We start from the raw sequence: 26,784 nt of genomic DNA, 5'->3' as shown, positions 1-26,784 counted from the left end.
ATAAAATAATAAAAAATAGTTTAGTCTAATGGGTACTCGCTGGCAGCACTGTTCCATGCAGTCTGTATACGGGAGAGACGGGGGAATTTTGCATAAATATAAATAAGTGCATATCTCAGTGGGCTTTGCCTGGTAGGATGGGGATGGTTTAGTTTTATTTGTATTTGGGTGATTTATTGTACTGTGCACTACTATTCTGTTTTAGTATTATAATGTTCTTACCCCGTGCCCCTACTAGAGGTCTGAGCTGTATGGCTCATCGGTTTTCTCCAGTATATTCTTATTCTAATATACATCTTATATACATATCATGTGCCTGTAACGGTACATCCTTTTGCGACATGAGATTTTGCGGGTTTCGGCCCATAGCCGACCCTAGCTCTAGTACCCACACCGCTGTGGTTTAGTTCATGGTGGGACCCGTTTCACGCGACACACCCAATGACCGTGTGCGGAGTATAACAAGGATCACTGCCAGTATACTGCATAATGGTGTTTATTTTGAATTCAAAATTTTTACAGTTATTAAATTGTTTAATGGTGACAAGTTTGCTACTTCCCCGGGGGAGTGAAAATATCTGCAAATTATAGCAACTTTAATCACAATCATAACAGCAACAAACAACATAATCCTATAACCCGACAATACCGGTTTCTCGGATTGCTTCAAAATTGAACAGATTAAATGAAACGTTCCAACGACAACTTCACAGCTCTCAGGAGGTCACCTCCCTTCTTCCCCGCGAGTGTCCCCATCTGTCGAAGCCTCGCAGTCTTCAGCATTCGGGAGGGCTACTTTGCCGGCAGTGGCGAGTGGTTTTCTGTTACGATCCACTCCTGAGTGGCGGACGGGTGAACAGAACCACTGTCCACAGTAGGACTCCAGGTGGTTGCGCTCGCAAGCCAGCAATCTTCCGTCACCAACAATCCTCGGGTATGGTACGGGTATCGGGTACCCGGTTGCGACCTCTGCCTGCACAGCAGCGTCACTCAAAATCTGCATCAGGACACCGAGGTCTCGAACTGGTACAGCCTCACGTCACTATACACTACACCAGTGGCGGCTGGTGATATTTATTTTTGGGGGGGCGCATTTTTTTTATTTTATTGAGGGGGGCAAATAAATATAAAGCAGTACCAAAAACCATTTTGACTACTTGAATATAAATTTTGATGATCTTTATTTACATTTCAGACCAAAAGAAGTACCAAAAAGCATGTTTCCTACTTGAACATAAATGTTTCTCTTTTATATACATTTCAGACCAAAGTACCAAAAAGCATGTTTCCTACTTGAACATAAAAACGTTAGTTTCATGCTATTATCAATATGGCTGCGGCTACTTTCATGACGTTTGCATTTGTCAGAGAGATGTTTGAGGTCTCTTACCCCCGTCGTTGTCCACAAAACTTCAGTGCCGACACTTTGAAATAAAAGACAGGGAAAACAAAAAAGAGAATTGCTAACATCACATCCAGCCAGCCACCTCCGTTTCTCATAACAAGCGCGGGTGAAGCTTCGTGTGTAGCTTCGTCCTCTGTCACTGGCCTGCTGCTGGATTTGTAAATCGGGTTGGTCCGGTCCGAGATCCTTTATCTTTTTTATTTCTTCCAGCGAAAGCCTTGTGAAAGGGTTTTTTTGTAAATAAATTACAGAATTTGGATGAACTGCTGCCATTGTTTACACAAAAAATTTGATCAGCCTAGCAAGTGTCAAAGTGGTGTCGCCTTCGCACTCGCAGTAGTGGCCTACAGCGTAAATTTGAATGACAGGTGACGAGAACCAATCAGATTGGATAAAATAACATGTATCCAATTCTGATTGGCCAGGGACGCAACGACTTGCGCCCCGAGGAGAATCTTTAAGAAACCAATTAGAGACCAGCTTCAGGTCACATGCTGTCCGAAAATGTAAAGTCTCACATAGACATCCATTTGTCCGGCGCCCCGCATGAAACACATTGAAAAACATAGAAAATAGTTGACCGATTAAAGCCAGTTTTTATTAAATGCTGATGCTTTTCTTACTACCAGCCGGCACATCGTATGAAAAAAATATTTTATTTATGTATTTTTATATAAATTTTGCATATGTATATTTCTTGAATATTGATGGGGGCGGCGCCCCTGCGCCCTCTATTGACGAGCCGCCACTGCACTACACTAAACTTTCACAGTCTCTTGTCGGTTCTCTGCTGTTGCCTCTTCGGTGTGGAACTATATCCCTTTGCCAAGCTCAGGGCTTTCGAACACACCTGAGCTTGGCTCAGCGCCTCTGAGTTGGCGCGTTATAAATGCCATTATTCGCCAGCTAGACTGAGATGACTACATGAAATCCAATGACTTCGGCCACGATTAATAATCCAGAGCTTGCAGTCAACGAAGATGAAATAAAAAACGTGCCAATGCAAAACCATACTTTACCCTTGATGAATCGCACGTGTAAATTGAGAACTCGGGGAAACACGTTGCAGTGCAAAGGTGCCAAGTTAACAGTTTTGTTCTGCATCTTGTTTGTACATGTCACGTGTTCAGTGTGACATTTCCTCAAGAAGTGACGCGTCTTGTAGGCCATGGTTACTCCAGCCATGGTGACGGTGGTGTACGTGATGCAATAGCGGCTCAAGGATTGGACTCGAAGTCACAGCAAGTGTATTTCACAAAACATCGCTTTGGAGGGCCCTTATTTCATAGCTGTGGGCGGTGACACATACGATAGACTCGATTACGTGCGGTTGATCAAATTTACCGATTAACCAAGCACCTGAGATTTTGACAAATTACTAACCAATGGATTTTCATTTATGGCCAAATTTATATTGTAAAAACAGTTATACATTGTTATTCTTAGAAATGTTTATTACAAGTCACGTGCTGAATATCACTACCACCCACCCCCTAGTGTGCCGTTAAGGCTATACGGGGAGATATTTTTCTTTATCCACGAGATTTATGCACATCAAAGGTTGAGGTGGGACCTTGCATCCCTAGCCCGCACCACATCACCGTATCAGCCAATGACACGGTACTTTCAGGTACAAAATATATACCCGCGATATTCAAGAAGGGTCTCCCCGTACAGTAATTGAACCGGCTTAAGGCACCTCGCACCACTGCAACCACTAGGGGGCATGATCTTACATGTAAATCATCACGTTCACTTCGACACACCTGTTACACAAGTGACACCTTTGTCTCTGGCTTCAGCAGCAGCATCAGCAGCACTCTCATCCAACAGTCGAGTCGGCTCTGGTTGAGGCGATCTGCTGATTTTGATCTACCGCATTATGATTCCAAAGACCAGACATTCTATGGGAGCCAGATATTTTTTTCGTAGAATTCCTTTCCTCATTGACCCGTGACGGAATATAAAGGCGTTAAACTTTTATAATTCTGCCTTAAAAACTCACGTGTATTTACAAAAGGCTTTCCATAATTTTACATTAAGTGCTTTAAGGCCTTTGTCCAAATTGCGCTATAAAAAGCCGAGTTTATTAAGATTATTTAGAGGCCAGGCCATTCCAGTCTCAACCTTGAAACACAGTTGCCTCACACAAAATGGCCGCTCTCTGCTAAAATGGCGGACACCTCATGACCTCATCCGGTTTCGTTGTTAACTAGGCCTCATTTATCATAACAATTTAACTGCATATAAAGACATTTGCAGCATTATAACGCAATCCTAACATAACAGCATTCCCAGTATTATAAGAACATAAACGAACTTACAGACAATGCTTCTTAAAGTCCCACAATGAGCAGATGCATCTCTCTTCACTGAGACGCTATTTGTGCCTCCATTTTGTACTCTGTGTAATGGCTGACACCCTGCCTTATGGCTTAAAGAAAATATGAAATCGTAACTTCCTGGTCACGTGACCAAACTCAACACCATATGAGGAAATTCCTGTGTACGCACACCCCCACACCTGCCGTGAGGCAGAACATCCACTAATGGAGGTTATGACTCATCACCGTTTAGTAATTTTTTCTTTGTATTTGCAGGATTTCTATCGACTTCCAGGAGAGCCCCCCCTTCCCCCACATCCGAAAGTCTGGACTTATGCGTTAGTTTGTTATCCTTCCTGCGCACCTACAATTAGCTGCGTACGGCGTGAAAAGGTCCAAATACACACACATCAGGGCCATAGGATTCAGGGGATAGGACAGGCTTGATCCCACAAACCTATTATCTTGTCACTCCCGTTACTATTTTTGGTTCCAGGAGCCATGATAATTTGATTGGATCTCTAGTGATTTTGGTCCACCTCTTTTCATCCAGTGTCACAAAATGAATAGCACGATGAGGTCTAATCAGTGTGCACATTTGTACTTTGATGTTAACAGTGGGGTACAATCTTTTTTAGTATACAGTAGACTGTTACCCACGTGCGGTTTATCCGATTTGTGATTAACCCCGCACCTGATATTTTTACATAAATTACTCATGGATTTTCCCTAAAGCCCAAATTAATTATCTAAAAAGTTATAAAGTTGTTCTTGGAAATATGTATTACAAGGAGAGTGCTTAAACCGTAATCTACGTGATCACCTAAACAGTACAGTAGTTGCATATATTTAGAACAGTGGGCGGATTTTGATTGATTTTGATTGGCGGGGCTCTGCTGTCCACTTAGTCAGCAGAGTCTTCTGCGCGGGAGCCAGAAAGTGTTATCACTGACCACGTGCATCAATCAATCGATCGTTCGTTTTTGGCATAGAGATCCGCGGAAAATGGATATTTTGGGATTATCCACAGTTTTAAATTATCTGTCATTATCGCGGATAATCGAGAGTCTACGGTATATATATATATATTTACATAGGAAAACATCACCGAGTCTCAGGAATTGAGATGTTTGTCAACATTTTTGTTGTTTCATAGAGTGCGAGGAAACCGGAGTGTCTGTATTAAACCCATCACATGTGCAAGGGCGCAATGCTAAACTTTGCACGCAGATATATATGTAACCTATTTGCTGTACTGTTATATGCCGGTAATTTTGCAGTCCTCCCAAGACTTAAAAGGCTCACAGAACATGATCGCATTGTGATCTAAAACATATATACACGTGTGTATGTATGTCTGTGCATGTGTGTGTTGGGAGCGGCAGTGCAGCGGGTTGGTGCGCTGCTTCGCTAATAACTTTGCGACCCGAGCTCGATTCCTGCTCACGGCCAACACCAGTGACAGCGATTATCTGAACCGGTCATGGGCCTCCCCTAGATCGACTCAGCCTTAAATAAGTATCTAGTGTGGTGTGTAAACATGACCACTGGTGAGACAATGACAGCCGGGCGTGGTGTTGGACATCTACCCCCTCGTGTGCCGTGCCTTGCCGGCCTTGATAGATGCGACTCCCTAACAGCACTTGTCCCAACAGTCTATGTCTATATGGGGGGGGATATTTGTCTCTGTGTGTCGCCATGGCCGAATAAATGTAACCTCCGATTGAACCACGTGCTCTTGAGTTTTGATTTCCATGCGAATGCATGTCGTTGTTAAGTGCACGCGTGCGTTCCCGAAGTGTTCAGTTTCAAGCGTTCGTGTACTTGGGGTGGTTTAATTTGTCATAGGCGTTCTCTTCAGGCGGCTTGAGAGGCTGCAAAATAAAACAACACGTGCATTATCATTTATAATCAAATGTGCGTTAAGGGGTGGCTTTTGGTCTCGATTGGTGGGGCCACTGAGCCCGATGCTACAGAGGTCATGTTCCTGATTAAATGCCCATGTGGAGAAGTTCCGGATCGTAGTGGCACACGTAGTCGATAATTCTCATTGACCAACAGGCGCAGGTTGCTGTGGTCCCGCCATAGCACTGTGGAATTGGCACCACTTGATTTAGGGCCTGCAATGGAAATGAGTACTAAGCCATGCTTTGTCTAAGCGGGGAGACGCTTTGACACTTGACTTCGACATTGTTTTTTTTCAACAGTCCATAGACTTAAAGTCATCCTTATTAAACATTTCACTTGGTGTGTGAAGCTTACCTCGTAGTGACTGGCCTCTTGGTTAGGTGGGCTCTGCAATAGGATATTTCGTGGAAAGCACACGATTAGGCATTGTTTTGGAGCAGAAATTACTTTAAAATCAAATGTTATCAATGCAGTAGCATTATTCTGTGTCCGTGCAGTGCTGCAATAGTCCACATTGCACAGCAATTATATTTTGCCTTGATTAAAACCCCATCTGAACTTATCCTGCACCTCCCCTAGGTCAACTCAGACTTAAAAATAAGATACTGATTAAATAATTCGGGAGACAAAGGAAACTGCATTGGCCACTCCATCCTATAGACATTCACAGGTGCTCACATCACTTTTTCTGTCAATCTATGCCAGCTGATTGGAGATTGGTCTATCTATGGCACAGCTTGTAAGACAGTTGGTAGACATAAAGGTTAAAAGGTCACACTACTATAAAACATCGAGAAGTTAACATTGATGCCACCACTCTCTGCCAGCAATGCTCTGGCTCTGCTAAATATATCAGCTGTTTGCGCAGTGAACACTTACCCTGCAAGGTCTGCTCTGAGTTCGTCTTGCCATCTACCCAGTTTCTGGCTCCTGGATACCACTCCAATGCCCGTCTCAAGAACCTGCCCACCCCACCATCCTGCACATGCGCCCCCACTAATCGCAACCTCCATGATTGTCTAAAAAACTTCCCCTGCTCCCCCCAATATAAACTTACAACTTGTGTATCCTTTCCTGCCATGAAATTCTTAGTATGTTATGCACGCACCCAAACTAAAAAACCCGAACACTTTTGTCACAGTGAACAGAGAATAGAACGCATTAGGATTCATGAGGTCTTTAGTAAGAGAAATGGGATGGAATTAAGCGTTGGTATATGTGTAACCAGGTAGTTTCTCAGTCATTTGAAATTTCTGATTGTATTAATATTTATAAAACTCCTCGACCCGAGCTATAAGTGTTCTGATACTTGCATTGTCTTTGTACTGTTCCCCTTTTGGCGTTCTCTGGTCTCACACTGGTGGCGAGACAAGGCCACAAAGAAAGCCGTCTCTGGTGTAGGCCAATCAGTTTGAAATACATTGCATATATTATCAGCGCATGTTTGTTTGCATGTTTTTCTAAAAGTACTTGTGGTTAATGTAGACTTCGTCTTGATGCCTTGCAAAATATATCTATTTGGTGTTGGAATATCTTAACACAACTCCTGTTTTATTGCCAGACAGGGTATAACTTATTATAATTTTCATCATTTCTGATTATATTCACTGTGTTGGTAGAGGCAGAACTCCGATTTAATCCACCCACCGTTTCAGCAGAATTCATTATTCTCTCATCCAGAGGTTGCATGCGGTTCCTAAAAAGGGTGAAGTTTTTGTTGTAAGCGATAATTAATTTTTAAAAGTGAAACTATGAGTCATTTGCATAGTCAAGTTTGTCCGTCTTCCACAGTGGCGGTATGCTTCCAACATTATCAGGCGGTCCTGGGCCCGATAAAACCGGCAAAACCGCTCCAAGGGCTGTAACCAGTCAGGCGTTAGGCACTGCGTGTGTGGCAAAAATAGTAGCTATGCTTGATTTCAGTGTCAAATATTAGAAACGGTACATTATACACTACATACAAATTAAACAATGAAAATACTGCACGTATATACACATCACCTCGTGCAGAGACTCCAAGATTGTAGTATTAAGTACGGTACAGTAAATACAGTAACCTTTGAAAGGATAATTGTTTTTGTCTATTTGTATGTTTATTTGTGCCAATTTCAGATAGTAACCAAATTGAAACACCACAAAAACATAACAACACCTAAAACATTATGTCATTTAAGAATGTGCAAAAGTAAGCTATTTTAAATAATAATGTAGTGCTTATCCCGCGTTTTTCTTCAATGTTTCATGGAAGGCAGGTACAATACATCTGGATTGGCAAACTGAGTTTGTGATTCCGGGGACCAGAGGGTGTGCTCCAACTACAAAGGGATCACACTCTTCAGCCTCACATGTAAAGCCTATGCCAGTGTGCTGGAGAGGAGGCTCCTCCTGGTGGTTGAGCCTCAGATTCAGGAGGAACAGTGCGGATTCCGTTATGTTCATGGAACAATGGACCCGCTTCTTTCCCTGTCACATATATTTCAGAGGTCATAGGAGTATGCTTCTCCAGTTTACCTCTGCTTTGTAGACTTGGAGAAGGCATAGGAACTTGTTCCCTGCAATATATTGTGGGAGGTGCTGCAGGAGTATGATGTATCGGTGCTGATTGTGTGCTATCCAATCCCTCTATTCCCTGAATGAGAGATGTCCTTATTCTTGGTGTTAAATCAAAGTCATTCACTGTGGGTATTGGACTCCGCCAAGGGTGGGTCTCGTCTCCACTCCTGTTTGTGATTTTTCACGGACAGGATATCAAAGGTGCAGCCGAGGTATGGAGAGTATCCAGTACGGTGGCATGGAGGTGGCGTCGCTGCTATTTGCAGTTGACGTACGTGGAAGCAGGAGATCGGCTGGTGGATTGGTGCAGCGTTGCAGGCACTGTACCATTCCGTGGAGGTGAAGCAGAAGCTGAGTTCTCGAACAAAGCTCTCAGTTTACAGGTCGATCTACATTATCACCACCTATGGTCATGAGCTTTGAGAAATGACCGAAAGGATAAGATTGCAGGTACAAGGGGCCCAAATGAGGTTCCTCCACAGGGTTGCTGGGCTCACTCTCCATGATTAGGTGAAGAGCTCAGTAATCCAACATAGCCTCAGAGTCGAGCCACTGCTCCTCTGGATTGAGAGGAGCCAGTTGAAGTGGATCGGGCACCTGGTAAGGATGCTCCCCGGTAGACTCCCCCTAGAACTCTACCGGGCAGCAAATCCCACTGGGAGAAGATCCTCGGACTGGCCCAGGACACGCTGGTGGGACTATGTCGCTCGGCTGGCCTTGGAACGCCTGACAATTGGAAGAGCTCGAGGCTCTCGCCAGGAATAGGGAGGTCTGGATCCCTTTGCTCAACATGCTGCCGCCGCGACCCTCACCAGGGCAAGCGGATTGAGAATTGAACAATGTCAAGCAATAATAATCATTCATGGTCGCGAAATTCTACGTGCTAAACCCAATAATAATCATATCACCAAATAAATATATTTGGAAACAGGTTAATGCTTCATTATCCTACTGCTTTGGCCAATTTTTCGAATTTAAACTTAGTCGTGGACATGGTCGGCTCTGAGAGATGAATTTAATCAATATAGTGGGTGATCGGCACTTGGCATTTGGTGCCGATGGAGGGATGGTGCCACGGTGGTGAGATGTTTGTTGTGGTAATTGAACTCTGGTGGGGGTTGCAGTCATATGCACACAATACAAAAAGCAATGATAATACATTTGTGAACGAGCAAGTACGTAAATTGTTTGCATAGCTGCTGCTGACGGGTTGGCCAATGGGCAGATTGAGAATGGTGTCACACTGACAGACTGTGCTGAACTCTGAAACTTCTTTCAATAATTCTCAGTCGGAGTGACATACCTCCAGAATTCTTTCCGAATCTACAAACATTTTGACACAGGAAACTCACGTGACAGGACTGCCTTTCTTGCGGAAGAAGTAAATAGCTCCGAACACGGCCACCAACGCCATGAGTGCAACTACGGTGGCAACAGCTATGACGCAGGGCTCAATGCCATCTGGAAGACAACAACAACAAATGCTGTTCATCACCACAACACTTGCGCCATGCTATTTGCATGGCACCCCTGCCATAGGAATGTGTAATTTCGACCACTGGCTCTGCAGGGCTGGAACTTGGAGATGCACACCTCATTTTTGCACATCTCAATGCTCATTTGAGCAGCAGGAGATCACTTGAACTTGGTAATTTGTGGTCTGCCTCAGCACACCACATGATCTAATGCGCGACTGAATTTTCTGAGTGTGTGTCTTCAAGCTGACCCGGTCATGTTGTCTCATCAGAGCCTCTAGTGGTCTCTCGTGGTCGCTCAATCGATCTCAAAGTCATCTCGAACAAAAATAAAATAGACCACTTCATTGAAGATTAATGTTCTTATTAACCTCGTTAATGAAATAAACACCGCTTACCGATTGAATTCACCACCTCATTCACTAAAGTTTTCATGAATATGCAGATGTAGGTGCCACTGTCTGAGGCACACAACACGTTAATTGAGATAGAAATATCGTTATTGTCATGGGCAGCAATCCCCAGATAAAATAAAATCAGCATACATAACATGGTTGACCAATAAGGAGCCATTCCTCCACCGTACCTGGGCATCGATCAGCCTCCCATTGTATCTGTACCAGATGGAGATTCCTCCGGTACAGCCATGGAAGGCTTCTCGAACTATTTGGTTGAAAAAGTCGTTCAATAATGTAGGCACCAGAGGACATCCCAGTCACACCCCAAGGTGAACAGGGAATGGCTCTGACTCCCGGTCATGTAGCATGTAGTTTAACTCGGGCCTCCCCACCATTATTAAAGTCCATAATGATTGTGAGCAGACAGTCAGCGACTCTGAAACCATGAAAAAAACCCAGAGCCCAGGCCTATTCATGATATCATAGGCCTTGACCAGGTAAATAAAGCAGAGATGTAAGTCCTGTTGGAATTCCCTACAACGCTGAAGTAGCAGACAGACAGAAAATATGGCATCTGTGCCTGGCAAGGCAATGTTGAATGATCCTTTCCAGGACCTTTCCTGACACACTGAGGAGAGAGATGCCTCTGTAGTTCTTACAGTCTGTGCGGTCCCCCTTCTTAAAGAAGGGGACCACCAGGACATCCTTCCAATCCTGCAGAACCCATCCAGTGGTCCAGACTGATATTATGATTTCATATTGGGCAGTCTGCACACAAACACTACCCTCCCTCAGCAGTTCACTTGGGAGACCTCTGCCCGGCGCTTTTTCTTTTGTATTTCCTCAAAAGATGGCACTTCAACCAGCCACTCACAGGGGGTGACTACTTATTCCAATATTTGAGACACAGCAGTGTCAGCAAGGTCATCCCCATATTTCCCCATGATGTTTTCTGAGCTGAGAGATTTCCCCTTCCCCAAAATTTCACAGAAATGCTCAGCAAACTTGCAAACCTGTTCGTGGGGGTCGGAGATCGGATCACTTTTCTTTCACTGAAGGATGGTGATAGGTGTGTCGCTGCAGGTTACTTTTTTTATGGAATTAAAGAGTGATTTGTGATTGCGTTGCTACAAAGGCAGATTTTATCTACTCAGCAACCCACGACCACCATTCATCCTTCAATCGCCACAAGGTTCTCCAAACCTCCGAGTAAAGGCTGCGGTAAGCCTCCTCATTCTCCGACGTAGGATACTGTAGATGGTGGCAGTGGGCCTCCATCAGCCAGGGTCTCTGGGGAGGTTTGGACCGCATATCCAATGCAGTCATTGCAGCTGCATGAGCCACAATCGAAAACCTTGTCCATTTCCCCTCGGCATCAGGAGGAGAGAGGGACGATGGCAATCCCAGCTGCAAACGATGATGAAATTCTCGCTTGTTGAAGATCACTCAGATCCAAGCAGTGGATTGACAACGTTATTTCCAAATGAAATCTAATTTAAATAGAATCAACCAATCGCTGAATGTCCGCCACTTGCCAAGTGAACGAGTGCCCGGTTACCTGGCAGAGGCATGATGGTTGGCACGGTGGTGGGCTGACCTTGCGCATAGGTGATGTTGACTTCGATCTCGCCAGCGTCCGAGCCCACGTAGTTCACAGCAATGCACCGGTACATCCCGGAGTTACTCACAGCACGATCTAGAGTCAGCGTGCTGTGGTCAGAGCCATTCATATGTGTACCATTCCTGCAAAACACAACACACCAACAACACAACAGAAGTAATAACATCAGAAACTCATTTTTGTAACATTCCGCCCAATCCCCCTCCCTGCACAGTTGTATCTCAATTGTGCATGTATATATGTTGTATGTCTGTTGTTACGTATGTTATGTATGCATGTTTAACTTCTTTCCCACAGTACATAACCAACCGTGGCTAAATCGGAGGTGCAGGGGTATTGGACGAAGTTGGACAACAAACCCCGGCGTCGTGGCGTGAGATTAAGAAGCCGTTCGAAAATCTGACGGAGCAGTGCCAGCACCACCCCCCCCCCCCCCCCCATCGCGTGAGAGAACGATCCGTGTAAGAGGACGTCGGAGAGCTTCCTCCAAGATGCCCTTCGAGCGACCTCTGGACGCTCGCGCAGTCAGCACTTCCCCCAGCCGCCGTGCCACTTGGGAGCAACGTTCGTAGCGCGGGACGGTGGAACAGACACATTATTTTGATTCTCAGGAGCTGGAATTTATCCAAATCAAATTTCACAATCAATTTTTTAATAATACAAGTTATTTTTGGGTTAGATCGCATAGGTATAAATGTGTCGTTAAACCCGCCACCACCCGACACAGCCAATTTAGTAAGGGTTTGACACGTAAACAGAACATGCCAATTAGTTTACTAGCTCGGCACTAACCATATGCATTTTAGAGAGTAAAACCCACAACGAAATTTAAAAATTCGAGTAGACCTTGACGTTTCGTGTTCAATTGTTTTTTTAAACGTACTATTTTTTGGTGCGGTCATCACTGAACGGGGCTGAGATCGTCAACTCGCTACACTTGAATGACCCACTTTAAATCCCGGGTACCATGGCTGAAACTTGGAATTCCAACGCAGGGATTTCTGCACTGCCAGCTCAGAACTCCACGACTTCTGGCCGACTTAATGTTTGCATAACCTGCAGTTGGGATGAATGTTTAAATCATCCTCATTCATTCTGAAGCACGGAAAAGTAAAAAAACACAAAATACACCCACGCCTGGAAAAAAATTCATAACGCGAATCGGACATAACGGGATTGAATAAGCAGTTGCGCGGCTGCCTGGGCATAGGATCATCATCGCCCAAGGCATTGGGATCATGCTGGATGCTTTTAGATTCTACCCATGCACCTCCAGTCTTTGTTCGGCCCTGCGTCACACATCTCACGCGTTATCGCGGACTGTGCTTTACCCCCTAAATTACATATTTATTATGACGTGATTGTTCCATATAATGTGGCGTTCTTCAGGAACACAACTACTACTACTGTCGTTATAGAACAGACGGTCATGGAAAAACCTATCGCGAAACACTCCGACTGCGTGGGGTTTTTTGCGGTTTGTGCCGTGTAGCTCTGGAGAAGCACGTGGAGCGAAAGGCAAGACATCGGAGCGAACGATGCACCATGTATGGTACGCCTTGAAAAATGGACCGGAGAGCAAATATCACCATAACCGTCATGTCGTGAAAACCCGATGTCGTATTGACAATTCTTGTTTACTATTCTTTAATTATTTTTTAAAAATATTTATCTATATTTTACCAGATAAGGCCACATCTGTGTTTATGTAGCTCTTTTTCCCAAGTGACCCGGCAATTACAAATGATAGCCTGACAAAGTGGCTCATCATAATCACGTGGAAATTTACATCAGCCGAATAACTCTAAATGCGTCATGTCGATTCTAAATGTGGAGGACTCGGAGAAAAATCTACGCAACAACGGGAAGAGAGAGAACACGCAAACTCCAAATACACAGCAGGCGTCCGGAGTTGGGATCCAACCCAGACCTCCTGTATACTAGGCGAGGTAGTTAACATCTAGCCACCGTATCAGGTCGCATCGTGAGAAACGACATGGTGGCAACGTTACCGACACATCAGAACCCTCACCTCATCCACGAGTACTTGGCGCTGGGATTGGCATCGGCAAGACAGGTGAGAGTGACCTTGGCGCTTCCCTCTTGCATGGGGCCAGTGACTCCACTGATTGTCACCTCCGGCTTGTCTGCAAATGGTAGAATACACAAACTTTCCCTCGTCACTACTACTCCTGTCGTGTTTCCGTGTTGTTTGTTATTGTTTGTTGTTGTAAACGTTCTGACCCAGTGCCCTGTACTGGACACCTGCGAAAAAGAGGTTTGTAGCTCATCGGATTCCTCGAGTAGAAATATTCTGATTTTGAATTTGCCAAATTTGGACCACAAAAATTTACCTGCAAATTTGCTCAACTGGGATTCCACAAACACAGTAATAACACCCCCCCCTCCCGCCCCCCCACTTTGAAACTACCGCAGACTATTTCTGTGAAACATCGCGCCGTCCTATGTGATGATCCTGTTCATCATAAACGGTGCTAGCACCAACGATTTGCTACATTCTTTTTGTTATTATAATTTACTGCATGTCCGTCCAGTGCTCGCGGAGCTGCATTGGCTTCCGGTTGCTGACAACGAATACATGATTAAAAGATCGCACTCATTACACACACAAAGTGCTTTCCACAAAGGAACCACAATACCTCGCTGATTTCGTCAAGGAGCATAAACCATGATCACGTTAACTCCAGTGGTCATCTTCGCAGCAGCGACTTTTGGCTAGGCATCGAACAAAGATGGTGGTCACCGCATCGCCGCGCTTTCAGATTTGCTTCTGTGGTCGTCTGGAAAGCTCTTCCTTCTGATAATAGGAATCCACTGGAGTTATGCATTTTAAAATCTAGATTGAAAACTAATTTCTTTAAAACAGCTCTTTGGTGTTTGTTGTCCTTCCCCCCCGCACCTTCGTTTAGCATGGTTGGCTTCGTACGTTGCACGAAAAAAGTTCAATATACATAGATTTAAGTGGAGCTTTAAAAACTGACCCATTGTCAGGGCTGGTAAAACACTTGGTACATCTTAAGCGTAAAACGACATCATTGCCCAGTACTGGCAGACTTATCATTTGTAGGTCATCACTGCATACACCTTGAGCCACATAGGGACAGCTGCCACTAGGGGTCCCTAGCAGTATTCAAACGCGGGGATTAAGTTTGGGTACCCCCACCTCTTCCAAGTCATCTGGTTTGTGTGGAAGAGTAGGCTAAATTTCTCTCGAGTGGGAGGGAGGACCATCTATCAATAGTGGTGTGAGGAAGAAATTACAGGGCTGTGCCTTTACCCCTTATTATCCGTATGCAGTGGTACATTGTCTTGTGCTTACGAATACTCTGTAAAAACTATAAACTAATCTTTTTTTATTTTACCAGGTAAGACCCACTGAGCTAAATCGCTCTTCTTCAGAATCAACCTAGCTATCACAAATTATAGCTCAACGAAGTTGCTTATCATCGCATGGAAATGTATAGCAGCCAAATAACTTAAATGCATGATGTTGATTCTAAATGTGGAGGGGACAAGTCGGTGGACCCGGAGAAAAATCCACGCGACCACGGGAGGAGAGAGAGAGAGACGCGCAAACTCCAAATATACAGCAGGCATCAGGGATCTGGATCGAACCCAAGAACCTCCTGTATACCAGGCGAAGTAGTTAACATCTCATAGGCACCACGGCACGGTGGGAAACACCACTCACAGTGCACATTGAGAGCGACGATCTTCTCGATCCGATTGCCGTTCCCAGGCTGCGTCACGATGCACACGAGCGACGCTTTGTTCATCTCCTTCGTCGGCTCCAACCGCAGCTCCCGCATCACGCTGATGGAGCCATTTTTGTGATCGATGATGGTGCCCGCGTCATCCTTCAGGGCTTCAAAGACAAAGTGGCTTCCCGAGACGTTTTTCAGGGTCCAGGCCACCCTCGCCGCGGGGTTCCCGTTGGCCGCTACGCACGTCGCCGCCAGCTGAGACTTGCTGCCACCGGACACCAGGGGAGCCGGGCCCAACGCCAACCTCACCTCTGGCGTCACTGAAACAATGGCGACGCAAGGCGGCGGAGGTCATGAGCACAGTGTCTGGGTTCTCGTCGTCGTCGTCATCATCATAGTCATCGTTGTCGTCGGCTACTGCCAGGTGGCTCGGTGGTGGAGCGGCTGGTGATCTGAAAGGATGCGAGTTCCAAACCTGATTGTGGGTTTCACTCAGCCCACAATTCCCTTGGGGGTCGATACAACAAATACCACTTTGTGGGCGAGTCAATGGTGGTTGTCCCGTGGACAAACGCAGCCCTGCCATCAAAATGTGGATTTTTTCGCCACTGTAGACTGGAGATTAGCACAGCCTCTCAATGCCGATTCGAGTTGGTAATTGCCACCCTGACTAGGGCTGTGGATTATAATAATATAATTAACTTAGTTTTATAAAGCACATTTAAAATGAGTAATCTCAAAGCGTTGCATGTGTTAAAAATTAACGATGTTGACACTGACACTCCTGGAAAACCCCAATCACAATAACAATAAAACCAAAAGATAAAACCGAAATGAAAAATATATAGGCAACTGATTATTGGTGGAAGCCAGGAAAGTTACTATAAAAAAGGTTACGAATGTTTATACTCATTGGTTCTTTCGTATGTAGAAATAAAATAAAATTAAAATAGATCACGACGTTTCGAACGCAACACAAGCGCTTACCCTCAGGTGAAAATGGCGTAAACCACACAGCGAGGGAACACACAGAGGGACATCACACACAGAGCACACCGAGAACGGCAAACTGCACGGAGGCAAATACAGCAAGAAGATGGGAGACGCGAACTCAGCAAACCTTAGAAATATAATGCGATGCAATCCAGTCAGCCAAATACACAGTTATTTTATTTCTACATACGCGACTTTACCGAAAGAACCAATGAGTATAGTAATTCCTGTAGTCACGAAAACTTCAATCCTAGATTACAAATGTTTGTTACGATATCAATGAAGTCCAGAATTTTTTTAAAAAGCTTTTGAATAAAAATAAGCTTTTAAGGGTTGATTGTTCAACAGATATATATAAAAAAATTTTTAATCCCCATCCCTCCTCACATCATTAAATTGCAACATCCTGACGTTCAGGATGGTATTTTCCAGGGGTCACGTTTAAAAAAAAGAAAAATGTTAAAATAAACCCCCAAAGATGAAGTGGCTGGGTGTACCCAGAGGGTTCGTAGACACTCAGCCGGCATCATTTGAGAGCCTGGGATTAAAATTCGAATCCAGGTATCTGCTGCCACAACTCTGCTTAGACCAGGTGGCCCGGGTGACTTAGATAGTTACACACACTCACTCTCTGTTCTGACACTCTCTCTTGAGATACATTGAAATGGGTACCACTGCTCTGGACGGCTAGGTTATTGCCGTTCTGGGCTCAGGTAGTTAAGCCTGATCTCAGGCTCAGGTGTTTAAGACTGGTCTAAGGTTGTAGGAATGGACCCCATGTACGTGTGTTCTATTCTTCTTCCTTGTCTGAGCTTTTCGCTGAGATGGCTCCATTGCTAAGATTGGTGCCTGAATGAGTTCACCCGTTGAGTATGGGGGAGGCGTGGGGGGGGGGGTCGCGATTCTTCCACGAAACTCGATGTCGTTTTCCTGGCCCGCTAACTTGAAAGTCCTAAATAAAAAGCTCTGTTGCCGTGTCAGTCCCACTTTTAGGGGTTGGTTTAAAAGAACCGACAGAGTCAGGGCTCCAGATGTTGTTGGGGAAAAGCTTCCCACAGCCTGGGGCATGGCAGCACTAGTGTAGCCAGCCACTCTTATTTGTTACATATTGGTGTTGGAAAATCGGACTTATATATTTTATATATTTATTATTTAGTGACTTGTTCACCCTTTTTCTCTTATTTTTGCACTCCTGTCGATGTTGTTGTTGTTGTAACGCGCTGACCCCGTGCCCCACTTTCATATTCCACATTCTTGTGGCAGAGCACAGTATTTCTAGATTTGAAGCTTTCGTGACTGCAAGGAATCATATTCTTAGGTTTTTTCGGTAAAGTCACGTAGGTAAAACATCAAAATTAATGAAAATAAAATAAAAACAAAAATCACGACGTTTCGGAGGCAACACAAGTCTCCGTCATCAGGTGGGACCGTCACAGCCAGATTAGCTGCATCAAGTGAGGCAATGATTCAAGATGTAATCCCTTAAAAGCAAGTTGAGGGGGGAGGAGAGGGGGGGGGAGCTCATCAGAATATGAGGGGGGGGCGGGGCCCCGCCCCCCCTCCCTCCCGATACGTTCCACTCATTGGCTACCATATTCTGATGAGCTCCCCCCTCCCTCTCCTCCCCCCTCAACTCGATTTTAAGGGATTACATCTTGAATCATTGCCTCACTTGATGCAGCTAATCTGGCTGTGACGGTCCCACCTGATGACGGAGACTTGTGTTGCCTCCGAAACGTCGTGATTTTTGTTTTTATTTTATTTTCATTAATTTTGATGTTTTACCTACGTGACTTTACCGAAAAAACCTAAGAATAAGAGCACAGTATGTTCTTATTTTATTCAACAGATGTAAGTGTCATTATTATTTATATGATGTTTGTTTATGCAGGAAAGCTTCGCTGAGTCTCAATACCCTATTTTCAGGAGGGTGTTGCCACGGTGGCGAGATGTTAACTACCTCACCTGCTATACAGGAGGTCGTCTGGCCCACCCCTACTGGACGTTTATAAATGAAGAGCTTTATAGCTCATCGGATTCCTCCTCCTGTGGCCTCAGTCAAAGATTCGAAACAACGACCTGAACCAATTTCTTTTCTCGTTAACCTCGTCAACAAAACGAACCACTTCGCTACCGATTGAACTCACCGACCACGATGAGGTTGATCTTCGCCTCCTTAGTCCCTTGTGTTGTTGTCGTGAATGTGCAGATGTAGGTGCCGCTGTCCGAGGCGCGCAGCGCGCGGATTGAGATGGTGGCATTCTTGTTTCCGTGGCCAAGGAAAGTCAGGCGCCAGTGTAACGTATCATCTACACTACTTATATCATTCTGGCGACGTGCTATGTACACACGCTTTTGATTTGTTTCCTTTGCCCATGTTATCTGTGCGACGGTCTCACTTCCCTTGTAGACGCAGCGCAGCTTCACGTCTCCTCCGCTCCCACCGGACGCTTCACTGTCGTGTTCGATCTCCGCTGTAATACTCTGGGCACCTGCACAGGAACAGAGACGAAGACACACTCTATGTTTATTTCGGTAAAGTCACGTATGTAAAAAAATCAAATAAAATAAATGAAAACAACTAAATTAAATCACGACGTTTCGGGCGCAACACAAGCGTCCTGCTTCAGGTGGGGACAACGTAGCGAAAGCGCAACCGCTTAAGTGCGTCTCAGAGATGGCTGTGACGAGGAGTTATATAAAATTAACCCTAACCTAAGTTACATATAAATCCTCGTCACAGCCATCTCTGAGACACACTTAAGCGGTTGCGCTTTCGCTACGTTGTCCCCACCTGAAGCAGGACGCTTGTGTTGCGCCCGAAACGTCGTGATTTAATTTAGTTGTTTTCATTTATTTCATTAAAAAAATTTACCTACGTGAATTTACCGAAAAAACCAAAGAGTATGAATCCTTGCAGTCATGAAAGCTTCAAATCTAGAATTAAGAGACGAAGACATACACTCATATACACAGACATATACACATGCACACAAAGACATACACACAAAGACATTTCCACATAAACACGAAGACATACACACATAGACATATACACATACACACAACGACATAAACACACACGCGAGGACATACACGAAGACGAAAACATGTACACAAAGAAACACGCACATATACACAGAGACATATACATAAAGACAAAGATATCCCCCGTGTAGCCTACACAGGGTATTGGGACAAGTGCTTTCAACCAGCACACAAAGACATATACACACAAAGAGATACAAACATAGACACACACACATATACAAAGACATACATACACATACATACAAAGGCAAAGATCCCGCGTATAGCCTACACGGCGTATTGGGACAAGTGCTTTCAGCCAGCACACAACAACTGCCATTCACCACGAAGTGGCAGTGACGTCACCACGGCGCCTGTGTACCAGGCCAGGTGCACCTTGAGACCATCACGTGAAGTGTCAAAAGCTCGCAGCTCGTAGGAGGTCACGGAACAGACCCAGCAGGTGCCACACGTTGTCTGACTGAGATGGCCACTGGAAAAGTCTCCAGACTCTTTATCAATTGGGATAAACAACAACAACCGCTATTCACCACAAAGTGGCGGTGACGTCACCACGGCGTTTGTGCCAGGCCAGGTGCAACTTTTAGGTCATCACGTGAAGTGTTGAGAGCTCGCAGCTAGCAGGAGGTCATGGGACAGACCCAGACGTTTCAGGCAATGGGCGTCCTCCATAGCGCGTACATTTGTTGTTGAGTGTGACTAAAGACGTTGGTGTTTTTAGCTGCCTTTGTGCAACGCAGCAGCAGCATCACCACCACCAAATAATGTATGAAACATTTAGCACGCTGCTCTGGTCACATTGAGCAAGCCGTCATCTCTCAACATTTTCCATCCAAAAGAAGAAAGATAAAAAAAAACTACAGACGGACTTCAAACCTGTCACTTATTGTCTTCAATTTATTTTAAAAAATGTAACGTTAAGGTAAGACGTGGACTCAATAGAGATATATCTGTGTACGCCGAACAGCCCTATCCCTTGTCAGCTGTGCACTCATTCTTTTTTATTTAGATTGAAAACTAATTTCTTTGTTATTAGTTTGTTGTCCTTCCCCCGCACCTCCTATTAGGGCGGTTGGCTACGTATTGTGCGAAAGAAGTTCAACATACTTACATTAGCGTGTATACACATGGGGAGTGGTGGTGTAACGGTTAGCGTGCTGCACTACGAACCCCGTGACCCGGGTTCGATTCCCGCTCATGGCCAACACCAGTGACGATCATCTGAACTGTTCCTGACCACCCCTAGTTCGAATCAGCCGCAACAGGGTGCCTGGTGTGATGCGTAACACCACTGCAACTCGGGAGACAAAGGTGGCTGAGCGTCGAGTTGGCCACCCACCCTCTCGTGTGCTGTGACGGCCGTCATAGGTGCTCGCTAACAGCACTTACCAAAACAGTTTTAAAGCTATACAGGGGAATCTTTATCTTTTCGTTGTATACACACCGTGTGTGTGTAGAGACAAAGGCGGTCAGGCCACCCAAAATCTCATGTGCTGCAGGCCCCTAATAGGTGCTCGCTCTCAGCAATTGCCTCAACAGTCTATTCGGGAATATACGGGGGATCTTTGTACATACAGGAGGAAGTCGTGGCGCAGCGGTTAGCACACTCGCTACGAACCCAGCGGCCCGAATTCGATTCCTGCTCACTGCCAACATCGGTGATGGCGGTCACGGCGGCGAGACGTTAACTACCTCACCTGGTATACAGGAGGTCGTGGGTTTCATCCCGACCCTGACGTCTGCTGTATATTTGGAGTTTGCGCGTCTCTCTCCCCGTGGTCCTGTGGTTTTCCCTCCACATTTATAATCGACGTCACACATTTAGAGTATTTGGCTGCTGCTACAAATTTCCACGTAATGATGATAAGCAACTTATTTCAGATATAATTTGTGATAGTCTGGTTGCTTCTTAAAATAGCTACATAGCGTGGTGCGCCTTACCTGGTAAAATAATATATAACTGTTCCTGGGCCTCCCCTTGGCCGAACCGACCTTAAATGAGTACCTGGTGGGGCGTGGGTACATGAAAACTGGAGCGACAAAGGCGACCGGGCGCGGTCCTGGTTAAACCGAGAGTAAAGTAGTCAACGTGTGGCATTTTACACGAACAAAAACGCAACTTCCATTTCCGTCTTCTGCCTCCCTACCCCCGCATGTGGCGCGTTCATATCCTGTAACGAAGCACGAGATTCTAAAAAAACAGGTAAAACGCTAGTTCCTCAATGCACACTTTTATTTACACTCAAAAGTATAAAATGTATTATTTTGACCCCAGAATTAATCAAATTTGATGTGCTGAATATAAGTGGGTGGCTTCCTTTCCATTTTTACTTTTATTTATGCAAGCCACCCACTTTTATTCCGCACATCAAATTTGATAAACTTTAGAGTCACAATAATGTATTCTCTACCTTTGAGTGCAAATGAAAATGTGTGCATTGTAAAACTAGTTTTTTACCTCATTTTATTTTTTCAGTGAAAACTATTGTAATTATTTAACTGCTATTTTATTTCAACAGTGAAGACCCACTCGAGCTTTATAGCTCGTTTTCAGAAGCGACGTGGCCACAAATGATAGCTCAATGAAGTGGCTTATAACGTAGAAATTTATAGCATCCAAATTCCTCGGAGCACAACGTTTCTAAATGTGGAGGGAAAACCCGGAGGAACTGGAGAAAAATCCACGCGACCACGGGGAGAAAGACAGACACCGCAAACTTCACATATAAAACAGGCGTGAGGGTCGGGATCGAACCCACGACCTCCTGCATACCAGGCGAGGTAGTTAACATCTTCGAACCACCGTGATGATGAGAGAAAGAGACGCAAACTCCAAATATACAGCAGCAGGCTTCAGGGTCGGGATCGAACCCACGACCTCCTGCATACCAGGCTAGGTAGTCAACACGTTAGTTCCATCTGGTAGGCAGGCACACAAGCGATTGGGTAGGTAGCTAGACAACTCCGTAGGTAAGTAGTTAAGGTACGCAGTTCTGCGAATAAGCCGTCTGGTGTGGTCGACAAATCTCTGTGCAGCTGCGACCCCACCCAACGCAACACACCTGAAGCGAGGGTTACGGTGAATAGGGCATTTGTCTTTAAATCGGCATCTGAAAAACTGACAGCGAACTCACCCAGAGTTGCAGACAGGAGGAGCAGCAGATGGACGGCTATCATCACGCGCTGCGCAAAGCAGAGTGTTTCCATGCTCGCACGTCCGCCTTTGTCTCTCTCTCCTCTCTCCAACACCAGCACACACAGACACGAGAAGTCACTCGCTCGCTCGCCTGTTGGCTCTCACTTTGTATGCAAGGAGGAGGGGGGACGAACAATCGAAGCGGGGAAGAGACCACGTGACGTGGAGGAAATGATTATCCGGTTGAGTAATCGAAGGATTTAGATTCGCTACAAAAGTGATTACAATGATCATGATCAATGTCGATGTCAATGTTGATGGTGCTGATGATAATGGTAGTGATGGTGATTAATGTCGATGCGAGTCGTGATGATGGTGACGGGTAGTGGTGATGATGGTGGTGATGTTAATGGTGACGATTATTATTTTGATGTTAAAAGAGATGATAGCAAAGGAGTTTATCTTTGTTATCAAATTACCGTTCATTATTTCTGACATAATCTTACAGCTGTTATACAGTTGACTCCACACCTCCAAGCTCTGCGTTAATTCTTTCCCCCACCTCCACCATCTGGGTGCTATGGTGGTGAGATGTTAACTATCTCGCCTGATATTCAGGAGGTTGTGGGTTCAAACCCGACCTTTACGCCTGCTATATATTTGGGGTTTGCGTGTCTCTCGCGTGGAGTTTTATCCTGGTCCTCCGGGTTTCCCGCCACGTTCATAATCAACACCACGCATTTTACAGTTATTTGGCTGCTATAAATGTCCACGTGATGACGATAAGCCACTTAATTGAGCTATCATTTGGGACGGCGAGGTTGCTTCTGGAAAAGAGCTATATGTGGCAGCTCATTCGGACCTTAACTTGTAAAATAAAAATAGCTAAATAGTAAATAATTAAATAGCAATCTTGATTTGAAGCTTTCGTGACTGCAGGAATCCATACTCTTTGGTTCTTTCGGTAAAGTCACGTAGGTATAAAATAAAATATATCATGACGTTTCGGGCGCAACACAAGCGTACGTCATTAGGTGGGAATTAAATGGCAGTGAGATACCACACTAAACTATTTTTATTTTACCAGGTAAGGCCCATTGAGCTATATAGCTCTTTTTCAGAAATGACTTTGCCACACATGATATCCTAGTGAAGTGGCTTATCATCACGTGCAAATTCAAAGTAGCCAAATAACTCTAGAGGCGTCTTTTAGAGTTATTTGGCTGCGGTTTTGCGATGGAGGGAACGAGAACTCAGACAGGGGGTTCGGTGCGGTTGGGTTGCTGAAATGCGATTGTTGGTTGGTCGGTCGTTTGTGCGTTCCTCCATTCCGTTATCGCATCGAATCATCACGGTGTGCGTGTTGAGTCACTGCTCAAGAATTGGCGATTTTCACGCGAGTGATAGTGGAAATCGTTAGGGATTTTGTCCTTCAGGGTTTGACTTGTTATTATGGTTCTCCTTTGCAGCCAAAAGATTCCAATACAACTACGAAATGAAGTTGTCCACTCGGGTTTAAAGAAATATCTAAGAACGTCTGTGGCACTGTTGTTCTTGCATTGATTATTTATCATAGTTTTAGTGACCCAGGGTTTTAGTGACCAAGGTTTTAGTGACCGAGGTGACTCTCTTGAAAATGAGACTCTCATCCTGTCTTTTCAGTCTCGACTTGGTTAAACAAAATAAATGCGGGCTTGTACGTACATAAGTTGAAATTATTTCACACCGTGACCTCTTGCGACAGCATTCGCATGGACCGCTCTCACTGCCATCTCGTACCGGCATCCACGGGGGTGACCACGGGTTGAGGTACCATCTCTTTGAGGGTCGCACAGTCGGCCGCCAACCTGAAGTGAGCACAATTTCATGTTGCTGCAGTTTGCGCATCAAGACAGAGCTAGACGTGTCAACAAAGTATGTAGCCAAGCGCGCTAATCGGAGGTGCGGGGGAAAGGACAATAAAATAAACACACAAGAGCAGTCTTTCAGCAGTGGTGAGTCAATGGGCATTGTTGCATTGCGAATGTTGCATTTTTTTCGCACCGTATGTAGCCAACTATGCTAATCGGAGGTGCATGGGGAGGACAACAAACTAAAAAACCAAAAACAAAAAAACTGAATTTTAGGAGCGCCCAGTGCCACCAAAGCGGCAACACCACCACCACCGCCATCACAGCGGCACCAGCATTGATGGCAAACACCTCGGCTTCCCATGCTATCAAACATCGTAACGTCACCGCGGCATTCATTGAGCATGAGCAGAAATATCGAGGTTTCTAAACGCGTAGTAATATTGAGGTTTCTACATGAGTAAACATAGTGGGGTTTCAATACGAGTAGAAATATTGAGGTTTCTACACGAGTAGGAATATTGAGGATTACACATGAGAAGAAATATAGAGGTTTCTACATGAGTAAAAATATTGAGGTTTCTACACGAGTAAAACTATTGAGGTTTACACATGAGTAGAAATATTTCAAAATAAGACTTTGAATCAGGAACAAGTGTTCTGACTAACCACAGCTGACCAAAGTGAACTGTCGACAAATAATGTATGAAATGTTTAGCACGCTACTTCAGTCAGATTAAGCAAGCCGTCATGTTTCCGCATTTTCCATTCCAGAGGAAAAAAAACCTGCTAACTTCAAACATGTAACTTTTTAAAAATAGTTTTCAGTTTAAATTTTCTTTAACCTTAACATGCAGCAGTTAAGACATAGAGTAAATCGAGAGAAATCCCTGTCTGTGTACCCCCCTACCAGCCCTATCCTCGTCAATTGTTCAACCCCTAGCGGTCCTTTCCTAAAGCCATTTAAAACTAAGAGTATAACGCCATATATACTCAAGCCATATATGGCGCAAGATGAGAAACATTGTCTCCATGGAAGATCTATAACTGGTAAGCGGCCGTCAACCCGAACGTTGGCGTGAACCACTTTAAACTCGCTGCTGAACTGTCGCTCTTTGGTAGCGCTCAGTGTTTTTCGACGGCCTGCCACAAGCTACTATCGTCATCATCGAGTGAGGTGGACCTCCACACTTGATGTGGCCAAGGTCAATAAAGCCATGCGTCAAAACACAACCTGGAAAAGCATGTGGACTCAGAGAGAATCCCACCTGTTGAAATCTACAACATATCTAAAACGAAACAAACAAAAATAAAAAAAAAATGTGTAACCAGGTAAGACCCGCTAAGCGATGTAGCTCTTTTTTCAGAAGCGACCTTGCTATCACAATTGATAGCTCAACGAAGTGGCTTATCATCATTTGGATATTTATAGCAGTAGCCGAACACTCTAAATGCATGTTTGTAAATTTTGGGGGAAAATCCACGCGACCACAGGGAGATATGCAAACTAGAAATATACAGCAGGCGTCAGGGTCGGGATCGAAACCACGATTTCCTTGTATACCAGGCGAGGGAGTTAACATTGCCACAGTGGCCGCATACCCTGATACATAAGCTTTGTTTACCTTTCAATCACATATGGGACAGAAACACTCTCCCATGGGACTTTAAAGATGCCCAGATTAATTGTATATACAAGAAGAAGGGTGACCATTCCAATTGTCACAATTGCCGTGGTATCTCACTTCTTAATGGTACTGCTGGGAAAATTATGGCAAGTGGGTGTTGTGTTTTAACATACATCTCATAAATATCGCGTGTTCTATGTACATTATTTACATTCTAAAACTTTATTGAACACTGCATCACGCTCCAAAGTTAATCTTTCTTACTTAGTAAATGTTAATAAAACGCTGAAAAATGAATTAAGGAACGCAATTGAGACAGAGAAAGGGGAACCACCAGAATCAGGAAATATGGGCACATGTAAGAAAACTTTTTCTTGTGATAACATTTAGATGGCGTGTGACCATGTGTCTCACTAGAAGAAGAATATGATGACGGGGAAAAAACGGTCTTATCTCGCCACCGTGGGCTGCCACCGTGGCTATGAGATGTTTACCTCGCCTGGTATATAGGAGGTCGTCAACTGAGCATTGTCAGTTGTCAACGTGATACATTTTTTACTTAATGGTCGTGTCGGGTGGTGGAGGGTTGCGACACATTTATAAATAACGCGATTTGGGGGGTAATGTATGCATGGATATCTATTATTGGCTGGGGTATTCACAGTTAATCAACACACATTGTATGTACAAATTATCTACATTATGTATCTACATTCT

At 44.7% G+C, this 26,784-nt stretch overlaps 1 protein-coding gene across 1 annotated transcript; it reads right to left on the bottom strand.

Annotated features, from left to right (window-relative positions):
- Positions 1-4,647: 4,647 nt before the first annotated feature.
- On the bottom strand, positions 4,648-22,730 carry LOC133358555 (nectin-1-like). Its single transcript, XM_061576921.1, has 9 exons — positions 22,588-22,730; positions 18,550-18,894; positions 15,397-15,729; positions 13,717-13,831; positions 11,661-11,806; positions 9,543-9,651; positions 7,285-7,333; positions 5,992-6,024; positions 4,648-5,603 (listed from the first exon to the last, which is right to left on the bottom strand). Exons 1-9 carry the CDS (start codon positions 22,658-22,660, stop codon positions 5,538-5,540), a joined length of 1,269 nt encoding a protein of 422 aa, XP_061432905.1. The 5' UTR covers positions 22,661-22,730; the 3' UTR covers positions 4,648-5,537.
- Between the last annotated feature and the right edge of the window lie 4,054 nt (positions 22,731-26,784).

The sequence above is a fragment of the Lethenteron reissneri genome, chromosome 62, assembly GCF_015708825.2.
Source record: "Lethenteron reissneri isolate LAM-NWPU_2019-01 chromosome 62, ASM1570882v1, whole genome shotgun sequence".
NCBI classification, from domain to species: domain Eukaryota; kingdom Metazoa; phylum Chordata; class Hyperoartia; order Petromyzontiformes; family Petromyzontidae; genus Lethenteron; species Lethenteron reissneri.
This window is presented reverse-complemented; position numbering and strand designations above follow the sequence as displayed.

Coding starts and splice junctions, on each gene's coding strand:
- LOC133358555 (XM_061576921.1), bottom strand. CDS start 22,660: ATGGAAACACTCTGCTTTGCGCAGCGCGTGATGATAGCCGTCCATCTG. Junction 9,652..11,660: donor CAACATCACCTATGCGCAAG/GTCAGCCCACCA, acceptor GTTGTCTTCCAG/ATGGCATTGAGCCCTGCGTC. Junction 7,334..9,542: donor AAGAAAGGCAGTCCTGTCAC/GTGAGTTTCCTG, acceptor CACCCTTTTTAG/GAACCGCATGCAACCTCTGG.